We start from the raw sequence: 16,159 nt of genomic DNA on the forward strand, positions 1-16,159 counted from the left end.
TCACTCCACTTTAGCAAGTAAAACAAAATTCAAAAGTTATTTTCCTGATGACTTACGTTACCTATAATTAATAAGACATTAAGTAATTTCCAATCAGATAGGCTATCTCTATCTTTTGACAATGTGTAGCTTTTCTTTGCTGCATAAAACCATTTACAATTAAACCGGATTATCAATATAAACAGTGAACACTGCAGTGCAAAGGTTACCCTTAGCTTAGAATCTCACCTCTCTAGTTCTTGAGGCATAACACCATATATCACTGTTGCCATGAATGATTTACGAATCTGCACCTGATCTGTCACCTGCAAGTAAATATAACATTAGAATAAAGAAATGAAAGCCCCAGTTGATATTCATTTTTCTCGTGTGTCATTTTTATCATAAAGTCTTTCAGGGAAATGTTTCGGTCTAAAAGGTGTCATGTAGCATTCCTTAAAGCTTACTAGCAAGATGCCTTCCTAATGTGAAAGAATCTGATCATTTTAGTGCATAATATAGTATGAGCCAAAGGCCCAAAGTATAATAATGTTTTGTTATTCCTAAGAAGGAGTACAAAAAATATCATCACGTTTATTGCGAGTTGTCTGGATTGGACACACAGTTTAAAAGCTTAGAGGTCAAAGGCAGTGTGAAATACAGAATGATGACAGTTCCTAATTTGATCATTTGTATACATGAGGACTGAGAATACCAGGTAACTCTTGCAGGAAAGAGCTGGACAGGAAAGGGGGCTACGGTTCCCTGCTTGACGGATGCTCTATGGCTTCCGTTACTGGGGAGGGACAGAGGCATTCACTTCAGAAAAGTAATGATCTTTGAAATGTCAATAAAATATGCCAGGATATGCAACGCTTCAGTGAAGTGCTAGAAGCACGATGCCACAAAGAAGCAGGGGGATGGCACGAAGTTATTCCTTTACCTCCACTGTGTTGTAGACACGAGAGAGAGAGAGAGAGAGAGAGAGAGAGAGAGAGAGAGAGAGAGAGAGAGAGAGAAACTCCTTACAGAGTCAAATTTATCCCATGGAAAAAGCCAGAAAACTGCCCAGGGATAATGGACGAGCTACGGCAAATTCTTCTTATTTTCTAGTTTTATCAGTTAGGGAATAAACAGAATGAAACATAAATTATTGCTTTCGGTACCAAACTTTCTAAAAAGAAATTTATTAACATCCTGTAAATATCAAGAAATTTAATAACATCCTGTATATAGTGAGATATATATCAAAACAGAGATAGAGTCGAAAGAAACCCATTGCTGCATATCAAACAAGAAAAAAGTGACGTCACTCACAGGGGTGCACTATGGTTGAGATTATCTATGTACACTACATACTGGGGGTTCATAAAAGACACCAAATAGGATATCCCTGGGGTTTATCATGCAGTTCTAGGTGGCTCTGATGAGACCAATGCCAGCTACAGTTTGTACTGTACGTTTCATTGATCGACATGGATCATCTCTGAGGACAGTGGAGAGGTTAAAGTGCTGTTTCAGTATGAGTACACATTTCATCTACAGTAGAGTGATACTGTAGAACACTGATATGCTGGAGCTGAGTCGAGTTTGAATAACACTTTAAAAGAGATTACATCTTCTTAGAAATTAGGTATCTGGCAGTAGCAGCCAAAATGAGATCAAATCCAAACCCTTGCAGTGAATACATTCTGAACATTAATTTTTGTGAAAAACAATGCAATTTCAGTAGAGATCGCATTTTAAATAATCGCTAACATATTACATAAAGTGAGTGGGCTACTAAATATTGCCAAACGATGCTGGTATTATATTCAGATGTAATATTCAAATTAATTACAACAGCAATTGATAGTAACAGCAAAAGTTTGATTGTATAAAAGTGTAAAATTCTCACCTCGATCCAACTGTTTGAAGGAAGGACACGGAAAGTAAAATTCAGGGTCTGGGCCACGGCAACCAGCTGGTTGTAGTCAGTGCCTGAGTACCTGGTGGTGTTGCCCTCGATGGACTCTCTCCAGTAGGGTTCATATGTAAGCGCCGTCACGTTTATCGTCGCGCCATAGAAACTGCCAAATGTAATGTAATATTCTGAACGTATGGAAGTTGCAGTACAACATTAGGTGGAAGTGACTTTTTACTCAGCCTATGATAATCCTGTTGGAATAAAGGCTATTGCGTATTATTCAAAGCAAGTATAGGTACTCTATGACAAATTTTTATCATTATTACTGGATTACTAATATTAATTTCACATAAGTAATTGTTTCTTGGTTCGATGTTCTCTTTGATTGCATTGTCTATAACATGTATACTGTCAGCTGCAAATTATACCTGTTTTACACTAATCTGCACTAGATTTTCAACCTTTCACAACATATTTCACACATCTCAGATGCAGAAAAATTCAAAGCTGTGTCTCTGCTTCATTTCCATAACACTTTCTCATGATTAGCACCATATTCTAATGTAATTTCTTGTTAAACCCATTCAAGACGAAGAGATGACAGTTTTAAGTCAGGGTAGAATGAAATGGGTATAGCCCAGTCTATACGTGTGAGTAATATAGATCTATCTATCTATTGCCAGACGCCTCAATCCCGTTTGGGGTGGCCACAAACAAATCGCCTCCAAGTCGCCCTGTCCCCCGCCATTTCACTGCCCTGCTCCCAACTCACACCCCCCTCTCTCATATACCTCTCCACCCCATCCCTCCATCTCATCCTCGGCCTCCCCCTCCCTCTTTCCCCCTCCACCTCACTCACATACACTCTCTTCGTCAGTCTTTCACCCTCCATCCTCTCCACATGGCCAAACCACCTCAGTGTGTTCCTCATAACGCTTCCTATCACATCCACATTCACACCACAACGCTCCTTTATATCCTCATTCGTCAGCCTGTCTCTCCACGTGACTCCACAGGCTCCTCTTAAATAACTCATTTCCACTGCTCTCACTCTTGACTTGTGTCCTTCCAACAATGTCCAAGCTTCACTTCCGTACGTTAGAGTTGGTATCACAATACTGTCATGCAGTAACTTTTTCACTTCCATGCTCACTTCCCTGTTTCTTATCACTGCTTTCAAGGAACCAGCAACCTTTCTTCCCTGCTGTACCCTTTCAAGCACTTCACCCTCCAAACCTCCATCCTTACTCATCACACTACCCAAATACTTAAACGTACTCACATTTTCCAATTCCTCACCATCTAAACTCGCCGTACATTCACTAACTTCACCTCTTTCAAAGACCATTACTTTACTCTTCCCTACGTTCACCTTTAGGTTCCGTTTCTTACACACTCTCTCAAACTCATCCACCAAGCCTTGCAGCTCCCCTTCGTCTTCACTCAACAACACAGTATCATCTGCAAACAACAGTACAGGGAGTTTCCAAACACTATCCTCTCTCACCAGGGCCACTCCAACATCCACTACCCTACCTTGTACCTCTTTTATTACCCCATCCATGTACAGATTGAACAACCATGGAGACATGACACATCCCTGTTTCAAACCAACTTTCAAAGAGAAAAATTCACTTAGTTCACCATCCACACGCACTGCAGCCTTCGCACCATCGTACATACTCTTCACAGCATTCAACAACTTCCCATCTACTCCATATATTCTTAACACTTTCCACAATCCTTGTCTATCCACCCTGTCATATGCTTTCTCCAAATCCATGAAAGCCGCATACAACTTCTTTCCCTTCTCTAGAAACTTTTCCACTAAAGATCTAAGAATGAATATCTGATCTACACAACCTCTTCCCTTCCTAAAGCCTCCCTGTTCTTCTCCAACTAATTTCTCTGTTCTTTCTCTAACTCTGTCTATAAGTATCCTACCATACACTTTTCCTATTATACTAAGAAGACAAATGCCCCTATGATTACCACACACTTCTTTTTCCCCTTTTCCTTTGTACAAGGGAATAATTATACCTGACTTCCAATCCTCCGGGACTCTACCTTCCTCCCAGGCCAATCTGCACATCTTCCACATCCATTCTACTACTATCTCTCCCCCCATGCTTCAGCATTTCACCACACACTCCATCAATTCCTGGGGCTTTCCCCGATTTAACTTTCTTCATTGCTTCCACAACTTCTGTCCTACTGATTTCTTCCTGTCTTCTCACCTCCCTCCTTCTCCCAGCCATTCCCCAGCCACTTATATTCGCATTACTTCCATCCTCTACATTCAACAATTCCTTAAAGTGTTCTCTCCATCTGCTCACTTTTTCTCCCTTCTCCACTAGTAATCTACCATTTTTATCTTTCACTCCCCTGCTAACTTCACTTCCACCCTGTCTTACTCTTTTCACTTCTCTCCAGAACATTTTCTTACAGTCCCTCCACTTTACACTCAAATTCCTTCCAAATTCCTCATCCACTCTCTTCTTACTCTCTCTTACTAATCTTTTCACCTCTCTCTTCCTTTCCACATGTAACTCTCTCTTCCGCCTCTCAACTTCTTCCACGCCCCTACTTCTCACCCATTCATTGTATGCTTTCTTCTTTTGTGCCACAGCCTGTTTCACCTCTTCAGTCCACCACGCTGTTCCTTGCACCCCCCTCCGCCTTCTCTTCCTTCCACACACCACATCACATGCTGCACATATTTCTTCTGTAAATATCTTACACACACCTTCCACGTCTCCCATCTGCTCCAATTCATATTTGCCCAATCGTTCCTCCACTTCTCTCTTATACTCTGCCTTTTTCTCATCCTCTTGTAACCTTTCCACTCTCCTTGCAACTACTCCTTCCTCTCGTCTTTCCCTTCTTCTATCCCTCCATCTCACTTGCATCCTAATTCTGGCCACCACTAAGTAGTGGTCAGAAAGTCCACTCCCCAACCTCTATACACTCTTGCATCCTTTACACATCTTCGCATCCTTTCATCCACACACACATAATCAATCATTGCCTTCCTTTCATTCAGTTCACCACCCACCCTTCTCATCACTCGCCATGTATACCTGTGGATCATTTTATGCCTGAAGAGGGTATTGGCTATCACCAACCCCCTCCCAGCACAAATGTCCACTAACGCACTCCCATTCTCATCTATCTCGGCAGGCACACCCCACTCACCAACTATTCCATCCACCTTCACATTACCAACTTTACCATTCATATCACCAATCAAAAACACTCTCTCATTCCTTCCAAACTTTTCCATGCACATTTCCACATTTGTCCAGAACTCTTCTCTCACTCTTCTAGCACGATCTTGTGTTGGCGCATACACACACACAATCGCCCACATTTGTATTCCAACTTTCAACTTTACCCACACAATCCTTGACCCAACTGATCCATACTGTCTTATGCTCTTCTTCCATCTTTTACTCACAACTATACACACTCCTTCCTTTGCCCTCTCATTCTCATCTACTCCTGCACATATACCCCATCCATACTCCCACTCTCTCACACTTTCTCCTCTCCATTTTGTTTCAGTTATTCCACATACATCCACTTTCGCACCCTCAAGCACCTGGACAATCTCTCTCTCTTTCACCTCATCATTCGCTCCTCTTACATTCCATGTACTCATTACCAAGTCCTTTGTCCGGTCCTGGGTCGTCAACGTTTGGTCCAGTATTGTAATCCATTGTAATAGCCAGTAATTTCAGCAGAGCACATAAGGTCCTCCATTTCTGAAATGGCCAGAAATCTATACACATTACTTGGTGTATTTCTTCGGGAAAAGGGTGGGAGGTGTGAGATAGCGTAGACCTGATGTGGGGGTCCAGGAAGCCACTTGCTTCACCCGGGCACCGTCAGGACTGTACGGCAAGTAAACCAACATGCTGTACCTGCACAATACGTTTATAGTTTTCAGACAGAATGAATTATCTTTATTCCTTCGACACTACAAGGGTGTAGTTTGTTATTTCCTATAGCTAATGAAGCGACAGTTTTTATGCAGTCTTTGGAAGAACTCTTGTGGTGAAAGTTATATTTAATCGAGGCTATAAATTAACCCCTTCGTTAAGAGAAGTATAACTAAACCCTCAGTCTGAAAATTGTCTAGTGAGTGAAATATTCTGGCAGTAGCAGGAAAGAACGTATATATATATATATATATATATATATATATATATATATATATATATATATATATATATATATATACAGGGTGTAACGCGACGTATGACAAAAACTTACACCGTTGATCTATCATTCAATTCTGAGTATATTTTGTTCTATAACATATACTCTCTGTGACCCCAGTTCAGTACCCAGCATTCGGCTGTTTGGGTGTAAAAGTTTAGTGACTGCATAGGTGCCATTGTGGGAGAGCTTCGCAGGGCGACGGGAGACGAGTATTATTAGCTTATACTGTACTGTACATAAAAATACCATATCCTATCAGTACAAACGAGTTTTAAGAAGAAACGACGAAGTCTATTGATTCTTTAACATCGTCATGCATTCCTGCAATTCCTTTGCACAAATCGACTGTAAATTAAAGATTAAATTCAAATTTTATGGCTTGCGAGAGAGTAGGGAAGGAGAGGGATTGGTGTGTTGTTGCCAGTTATGTAATGTTTAGTTTGTAGGATATTGCTACGAGCATTATCATAACACCCACAGCTCATTCAATGAAAAAATATTACTTTAATGAGTGACCAGCATTCCTTTAAGTCAGGAGTAATATTATTATTCATTACAATTTTTCTGCTGCAAGTAAACGTGGCACCAATGCTTTCATATGATGACGTGAGAACAGTGACACAGGATTGCCAATGTAACGAATATGCGGCTAGACCCACGTTTTGCTTCTACCTAGCGGCACTATTTAACATCTGACATGATATCTAGCTACATTCTGGATATTTTTACCATTTTTTTGGTGATATTCTAGAGATTTAATCGTATTTTCTAGCGATGTTTTGCAGTGTTTACTATCTAGCGACGTTCTAGCAAGTTTTCAGGACTAAACTAGCGAGATCGATGATAATGACTTGACAACCCTGCGTCCACTGTCATTTAAACGGGAAAAGTTGCAGGCGAGGCATACACTTCAGATACTGTTCTCCGCCTTCAGGTGTTCAATGGGTTCAGCTTGTTCATGAAACAGCATGCCACGTACGTACAGCAATGAAGAATATGCAGATATCGTCCATTTATACGGATTCTGCGATGGTAATGCCAGTGATGCAGAGAGGAATGCAGGTGGAGATACCCAATCGCGCCACGTTTGCTTGCAGTGGAAAAATTGTTATAAATATTATTCTTCCTGACTTAAAGTGAGGCTAATCTCCCTTTACAATAACGTTTTTCCATTGAATGAGCTGTGGGTGTTATGATAATGCTCGTGGCAATATCCTACAAGCTAAACATTACATAACTGGCAACAACACACCAGCCCCTCTCCTCCCTCCCTACTCTCTCGCAAGCCATAAAATTTGAATTTAATCCTTCATTTACAGTCGATTTGTGCAAAGGAATTGCAGGAATGCATGACGATGTTAAAGAATCAATAGACTTCGTCGTTTCTTCTTAAAACTCGTTTGTACTGATAGGATATGGTATTTTTATGTACAGTACAGTATAAGCTAATAATACTCGTCTCCCGTCGCCCTGCGAAGCTCTCCCACAATGGCACCTATGCAGCCACTAAACTTTTACACCCAAACAGCCGAATGCTGGGTACTGAACTGGGGTCACAGAGAGTATATGTTATAGAACAAAATATACTCAAAATTGCATGACAGATCAACGGTGTAAGTATTTGTCATACGTCGCGTTACACCCTGTATATATATATATATATATATATATATATATATATATATATATATATATATATATATATATATATATTAATAACACAACGAAGGAAGGAAAAACAAATGGGTAAAAAAAAATAATCCATACACCAGATTACTGGTGTCCTCTGTTCATAAAATATCTGTAACAGTTAGACTTGAACAGTTGTGGGTTGAAATTTGGAGGAAAACAACTCTGGGGAAGAGAGTTCCAGAGAGATGCAGTTCGGGGAATGAAAGAATTCTGATAGGCAGAAGTTCTGCAATATGGCTGAGTGACATTCCAGTCATGAGCGCTACCAGATGCCCGTGTAGCACGAGGGAAGGCATGGAGAGGTGGCACAATGGACGCAACTTCGTCTGAGCATTTGCCAAAAAAAATATCTGTAAAATAATGCAAGGGAGGCAATATTCCTTCTTACTTGCAGGGGAGGTAGTTTATATATGTAATGGCAGGGTTGTTAATAATTCTAACAGCTTTGTTCTGAATTTTGTCCAGCTGTCTCAATGCAACCTCTCCACAACCATTCCATAAGGGTGAGCAATATTCAAGCTGAGAGCGCACATGAATCTTATAAATTATAGCTAACTGTTCATCGGCGAAGAAGCTACGGACTCTGTACAATAATCCAAGTTTCTTTGTGGCGGTTTTAGCAAGTGATCTGACATGAGAGGTCCAGCTGAGGGCACTGTTAAGTGAGACACAAATATATATATATATATATATATATATATATATATATATATATATATATATTGTGTGAGATGTAAAATCCACTTATAGTATGTTCATTACATTGTCCATATTTTCGATGCCTTGGATATTTTCTGGTAATAAATCTTGTCTAGTTAATTGCTTCCTACGTGAGCCATTGGTTCTATATACTCGTCACTTTTTCTCTCGCCGATACAAAGTCGTATGCAGGGTTTCTCACGGGATAAAGACCACTTACTCTACTTTTTTCACTTTAACTTGGCCTAATATTATCACCTCTCCATCTTGAATACTAAGCTGTAGCTAGATATTAGCTCTGATATTTGCTAGTCATGAAAATTGTCAATGAAAGGATATATAACCACAAATTTGTTATTCTGCCACTTAGCTTTGTGAAGTAAGATGGGAAAGGGAAAAGAAAATCTGGGACACGTTACAATGTGGGGGGGGGGGAATGAGAATATAGACGGACAAGTATTAATATCATAGTGCATTGTTCTTTCTTCAGTCCAACAAAGCTTTGAACAACCATCTCAACACTGGACAACACGCTTTTATTCAGTGTGGAACTCTGGGTACGATTTCCTTGTATTTGTTGGGAAAATTAGAGGGTTGGCAGATACTATTGCTCAAAATTGTACGTGCATATTAGCCACGAAAATATTACAGCGTTATTTTTTTTTGGGGGGGAGGGGGAATTCTTACAACCGCTAGATGATTTTATTCACCTTTCGAGAGTTTTTAAATATAGAGGTGAAAAATAGCCTCCATGAACTCTTTCACAGCGAAAGCTCCTTCCAAAACTCAATTTATAATCTTTGGTTCTTCTCTTGATTAAAATCTGAAGGTGCTAAGATCTCGTCTGTGATTACGTATTCGTCGTTGTTAAAGCTATTTAAATGACACACAAGCTCATAAGAGGGTGTCCCACGCAAAATTAGTAAAGAAAAAGAATCTAACTACTCTCGTCAATCAATGGGGACTCGTCACAAATGAAAGTACTGTACACTTAAATTACAAAGGGGAATATGGACTCCTAGATAATAACAGAGATTTACGCATGTCTGTGGCCGTGGTGTACGTGGTGCACATGGTGCACGTGCCTATTGCCCTTGTTCCCATAAGCCAAGTGTGGGGACAATCAAAATTATCGTGTGAAAGGAAGGGAACGGGTTTTAGCCCACGGAGGCTGCTTTTGATGATCCTCAGGCAAGTATTTTGGCACATTTTCCGGGAACAGACAATTCACATTTTTTTTTTTTTTTTTACTGTCCATGATGGAATACCTGGGCACAGGATCATTATCACCAGAAACTCTCCCTACACTGGCTTCACCGACCTTCCTGTGACAAGAGCTAACATGACGGAATGGTATCCTGTTGAGGTCGGTGAATTATACGCGTGGCAAGCTGAGGCCGTACTGATGGCACACATAAAAACGGCATGCCATACAGGACTACTGGATCATGGACGACATAACAGCCACACCTGTCTTTGGGAGGTACATGACACTTTACAGAGTACTTTGCCATATTATGGTTCCTGCACTTTTCCCCCAACGTGGAACCCTTACCCAATGACAGGGTGTGGAAATTTCGCCCAATTCTGGCCATGCTAAAAGGTTCTTCCACCATTTTTTTTTTTAATCACTTTTCCATAAAGCGGTGGCGGACGAGTTGCATGTATTGTTCTGGGATTGACTGGCATTTATCCAATACACATCGTTCAACGTCATCGCTCATGCATCACAGTCTTTGTGTCTTGTGACTGCAAGATTGGATATGTGCTGGACTTTGTAGTTATCGCCCATCTAGCGAGACCATAATGTCACTGCCTGCGTTTATCCTTGTACCGTATAATGTAAGTGCCAAGTATCTCCTTGAAGATGGGACAGGCACCAGCCGTACTGGGAAGCTAAGTAGGAAGCACTACCCTGTTCTCCCTGCCAAGACTAAGAATGGTGCTTTACTCATCGAGAAATGTGGTAACATGTTGGTCATCCATTGGCATAACAAGTGGGATGTTCTGCAGGTGATACAAGAAGGTGTTCCTACGCCTTTCTGCTATCACTGTTGTGAATGCATTCATACTGTTCGGACAGGTTGTTGGCATAATTTGCTGCACTAAGGAGACACAGTGCTGCTGTAATGCCTGACTGGGTCACCCAGGCAGACTACCTCACGTGTCACTGTATGGTGAACCTGGGCACCTGCAAGTTAAAAACTGTACAGGTAGTGCCATGTCTGCCTGAACTGTCAGTGACGGTAGCAGGTTCACAAGGAAATGCTCTACCAGTGCAGTGAGTTGAGATTTTTTCAGTCACTGATGTGTGTGGGAAAATGTTAATAGTGTACAGTATGTAGTGATCTTATTACTTAGAAATTTACAATATAGTTTATAAAATAAAAAAAGTATGTGCTTAAGAAAACACTATGAGTTTGCACTGCAAGTGAACTTTCAGTACAAGTGCAAATATGTGTTATGGTAATATAGTGCAGTATACATGCAAATTGGATTTGTTGATTGAAAACTAGTAGTTACCTTGTCCTATTCCTCTAGTGCACTAAAAAATTATGTTAGCAAGTGATTTTATCACAAAGAATTTAGAATATAAGGAAAAATACGGGTGTAATGATCTCAGGATATGCTGGATGAACTTGAGTATAAGAGCCAGAAATAAAGAAATTATTTTCAGGTTATAGTGCAAGTGAACTTGCATTGCAAGTGCAAATATGTGCAATGGTAATATAGTCTAATATTTGTGCAAACTGGTTTTGTTGTGATACTTTTTTATTTCTGCACATTCGCAACCTTTCCTATAATTTTATCTCTGCTGAACGCCACCTCTCTTCCTCTAAACCTCACTTTCTGCTCAGTGCTGAGACTCAGTTGTCTAAGGCGACTTAAAAGCAAGCCCTTCTCCGTATCCTTCTACTTTCTCTATACTCACTTCGAAGCCAAAAGTGGCTGTTGTGTATATGTACATAACATATCGTACACCCGTGTTCCTGTACTCCAGTCTTCTGAATTTTCTAGTAGCTTCGGCTATCCTTCCATTCTCTAAGTACATCTGTGCTCTTTACTTATCTGCAACATCTGCCGATGATTAAAAATTTTTTGACAATCGTATTACTAAGCTGGAACATCCTGTCAGTTTCTTCTTTCCCTGAAGTCTCCATTCTAGGTGATTTCAGTGTTCACCACCATCTTTGGCTCTCCTCCTCTGTCACTGATCCACCTGGAGAACAAGGTTACATCTTTTCCATCCATAATGACCAAGAGCAGCTTGGAGAGCACCCAACCTATATCACTAACAGTCCTGTAGAGAGTTCCAACATACAGTACCTGACCATTTCCTTACAACTAATCCTTCTGCTTATGCTGTTAATGTTTCCTCTCCACTGGGGGTCTTTGCACTGGTGGGAGCAAACTTTTCGCATCACGGGGTGTCCTTTTGGGGACACCCTCTGGGGATGAGGTACCCTGCTCCCATCAGACCGTGCTCGGTCCCCTCACTCCCTGGTAGGCGGTTTCCCTTGGCTCCTGGTGCCAATTTTTTTCACTGATGTATTTATGGATACACAAAACAACTCTTTACCAACTCGTGTGGTCGGTGACCAGCCACACGAGTCGGCATCAACTGGTCACTCTCTGGCTGATGACCCTGTACCCTCCGGGTTGTCTGCCAAAACTGTGAATCACGATGCCCTTTCTATGAAGCTGTTACCTAGTGTTTTTGTGAATCACTCTTACACAAAATTCATAGTCCTCAAAATGGATAATGGTACTTCCTTCCGGAACCTGAATTGTTTTCAGATTCACAGTGGTCTAGTTACAGCATGTGGATTTACCCCCAAGGTCTCTTTGCAGGGCGATGGTTCTCTATTGTTAGAAGCCAGGAATGAAGAGGAGAGTTCAGGCATCCAGTCTCTAACTGTGGTCACCGGCTATCCTGTATCTGCCTCTCGTCATTTGGTCCTGAAACAGCCCCGAGGGATTGTGTATTCTCGTGACTTGATCTCATATTCTGATTCTTCCCTCTTAGAGGGGCTGGCTCCTCAGGGAGTTGTAGCAGTACAAAGAATAATGAAGAAAGTTTATGGGATTTTAACCCCCACGCTCACTCTTATCTTGACATTTGATCGTCTTACTTTGCCAGAGGTCATCACCACTGCATGGTGGAAGCTTAAGATTAAACCTTATGTTCCCCGACCTAGAAGGTGCTATTATTGTCAAAGGTTTGGTCATGTTCGTCATTCTTGCAGGCGGGAAGTGTCTGGCCTTCCTGAGGTTTGTGGAAATTGTGGTGGAATTTCTCATGGTATAGATGATTGTTCTCAACCCTCTAAGTGTTTGAACTGTGGAGGAGCACATGCAGCCTCCTCAAGGGTTTGCGAAGTACAGTATACAGGTATGAATATGAGATTATTTCTGTCTGAGCGAAGGAGAAAATTTCCTTTCCTGAGGCAAAGGCCAGGGTAAGGGAGTGGTTCATTCACCCTGGGGTTACCTTTGCTGCTGTATTGTCTCGCCATAAAGCTACCTGGCAGGTGCCCCTGCCATCAAACAATGCCTCATCAAATTCTCGGGGTTCTACTTCCCAGCCTTCTTGCCCGGGGGGTTCCACTGAGGGAGTGCAGCCTGGAAGCAGCTGTGCTTCCTCCAGGGAGGTGCCTCCTGTCTCTGGGGGTGTCCCCTCTGCAGTGGTTCTTCCAGCGTCTGGGAGTGCCTCCCACATCCCAGTTCCTCCGGTTCCTCCTGTGACAAACACCCGTGTCGATGCTACACCTTGCTTTGACACATCCAAAACTCCCAATGTCCTTTCTGTGCATCCATGTCCTGACATATCCAAAAAAAACAGCGTCCCTCATATTTCTGTATCGGCTGCTACTCCTGTACTGACTGCTGCTCCTGTACCATCTGCCCACTCTGCTACTGTTGCTCACTCTTCTTTACAGTGTGGCACTATAGCTTCTAATGCTTTAAGTTCTGGTCCAGAGATGGAGGTTGCATCTGCCAACCTCAAAGGAGTGAGGAGCAAGGAGTTTTGGGGTGATTCCCCTCCTTCTAAGGTTCAAACTTCTGTACCGCATGAGAATTTTGAGGGGGCTCTTCGCTCGACAACCCAGCCAGTGGTGGCGTCTAAGTCTTTGGGTGTTCATGATGGCCCTTCTAGGATTCCCGTCCCTGCCTCTTCCTCAGGTGCGGTGGGGCCTGGGTCTTCAGATACTCATAGAGCTCAGTCACTTGCTCCCTCTGATCTGTCACCCATTGGCCAACCTTTGGTTGATTTGGTTGGGGGGGGTTCGGTTGGCCCCGAGTTGCCAGCTGAACCCTCACATGGGTGTGCGGACGGGGGACGTGGGTCTTCCAAGAAGGTCTCTGTGCTTCGGACTCATTCTGGCGATGGGCGGGACATGTCTCGGGGTAAGGGTACTTCCGCCCGTGGAAACTCAAAATGTTCATTGCCTTCTCCGTTGGTGAGGCAGAGCTCCACGCCCAGGAAGAAGGGCTTTCATTCCCTTCCCAACGAGGTTGCTACATAGCTGTCTAACTTCATAATATTTAATACTAAGCACTATGGCTCAATCGGTACCAATCTGTCTTCAGTGGAACTGTAGATGTGCCATGGCAAATTGGGAGGAATTGCAGTTATTACTCTCTGCTCTGAACCCACTATGTGTGTGTCTTCAGGAGACAGTGGTCGGGGACAGAGAATTCCCTTCCATTAGGGGGTATAAGGCCTTTCATGCATCTCCTCCTGGTGGCCACAGCGGTGGGTGTGCAATTTTGTGCCGTTCTGATGTCCCCTTTATTTCCTTTGAGATTCAGTCGCCCTTTCAAGTTCTAGCAGTACAGATGCACGTTGGGAGGTGCTATACCATCTGTTGTCTGTACATTCCACCTTCCGTTCCTGTTATACGTGCTGATCTAGAAACCCTTATCAGCCATCTTTCACCCCCTTTCCTACTCCTTGGTGACCTTAATGGCCGCCATCCTTTGTGGGGTGATTCACTTTCAAATCCCTGGGGTGATCTTCTTGCCTCGTTGGTTGGGGATTTAGATTTGGTTGTCCTAATTGATGAAAGGCCAACCCATTTTCATGTTCAGATTGGCACGTATTCTGTCAATGACCTTACCATATCCTCCTCTGACTGTGCCCTTGATTTTTCTTGGGAGGTTTTGGTTGATCTACATGGTAGTAACCATTATCCTGTAGTGGTCCAGCCTACTCACTCTGTTCCTTTAGCCCGTCTGCCACGCTGGTGTCTGGACAGGGCTGATTGGTCTCTCTTTGAGGAACTATGTGTATTTGCCAACAGGGTTACTGATTTTTCAACTATCGATGATGCCGAATGTTATTTTACTATGACCATTTTTTCAGCAGGGGTTCATTCTATCCCACGGACTTCTGGTGCTTTTTCCCAGAGACCTGTGCCATGGTGGAATGATGACTACTCCATAGCAAAGGGAACTTACAAAGCAGCTGCTCGTTGGTATTTTGCCAATCGTAATGTTGTTTTTCTAAAAATCCAGTTTCGCAAAGCACGTGCTCACTATAGATGGGTCATGAAGAATGCTTGCCGTAACTCGTGGAGATCGTATGTTTCTACAATTACATCTTCAACTTCAATGTCTGTGGTGTGGAAAAAGGTGCGCAAGATTTCTGGTAGGCTCTCGCCCCCCTCCCCTCCGGTGTTGCGCCTTAACGGAGAACTTGTGTCTGCACCAGATGCAGTAGCCTCTGTTTTTGCAGATCAGTTTTACGCTGTCTCCACAAAGGATCGTTCTCAGCCATTTGCTACCTTTCATTGGAATCAGGAGAAGCTGGGTCTTGACTTTCGCTCTCGTGGCGGAGAGCCGTATAATTTAGATTTCAGCCTCCATGAGCTGCGTGCTGCCCTTTCAGAGTGTCGTGACACTGCTCCTGGGCCTCACGATATTCCATACACTATGCTGCATCATCTTCCGACTGATTCACTTCAGTTTTTATTGGACCTTTTTAACAGGGTTTGGAGTGAGGGCTCTATTCCGAGGAGTTGGAAGTTGGGTATCGTCCTCCCCTTTCCCAAGCCTGGTAAAGACCATTCCCAAGTCTCCAACTATCGCCCTATCACTTTACCATCATGTGTGTGCAAGCTGTTCGAAAAGATGGTCAATGTCAGGCTTATGTGGTTTCTGGAAAAGGGTTGCTTTCTCTCTCTGTCGCAGAGTGGTTTCCGTAAATTACAGTGCACTTCAGACAACCTTATCAGGCTCGAGGCGTCAATCTGCGAAGCTTTTGCCTCCAAGCAACATCTTGTGGCTGCGTTTTTTGACCTTGAGAAGGCTTATGACACTGTCTGGCGCCATGGCATGCTCCAACAACTTCATGCCTTTGGTTTACGCTGTCGCCTGCCTGTGTTGCTTGGCGACTTCCTGACTGATGGTGTATTTCAGGTCTGGGTGGGTTCTACCCTCTCTGCGCCACTGTGCCAAGAGGAAGGTGTCCCACAGGGGAGTGTCTTAAGTGTTTCCCTGTTTGCAGTGGCCATCAATGGTATCATTGACACTGTGCCTGCTGGGGTATCCTCGTCCCTTTATGTGGATGACTTAGCTATATGGTTTTCTGGCTCCTGCATGTCTGCTATTGAGCAGCATATGCAAATTGCCTTGGACAAGATTTCTGCCTGGGCC

The 16,159-nt window shown here is 42.8% G+C and overlaps 1 protein-coding gene across 1 annotated transcript in view; it reads right to left on the reverse strand.

The window, feature by feature from the left end:
• Positions 1-16,159, reverse strand: part of LOC145395827 (ionotropic receptor 93a-like) — a 151,222-nt gene that overhangs the window by 125,651 nt on the left and 9,412 nt on the right. Inside the window, exons 3-4 of the mRNA XM_080269358.1 lie at positions 1,877-2,048; positions 229-305 (exon numbers count right to left, since the gene is read on the reverse strand). Of these exons, the coding sequence (XP_080125484.1) occupies positions 229-305; positions 1,877-2,048 (249 nt within the window). The remainder of the gene's footprint in view (positions 1-228; positions 306-1,876; positions 2,049-16,159) is intronic.

Source organism: Coenobita brevimanus, chromosome 33, assembly GCF_032717465.1.
Source record: "Coenobita brevimanus isolate Jiangsu-jjx chromosome 33, ASM3271746v2, whole genome shotgun sequence".
NCBI classification, from domain to species: domain Eukaryota; kingdom Metazoa; phylum Arthropoda; class Malacostraca; order Decapoda; family Coenobitidae; genus Coenobita; species Coenobita brevimanus.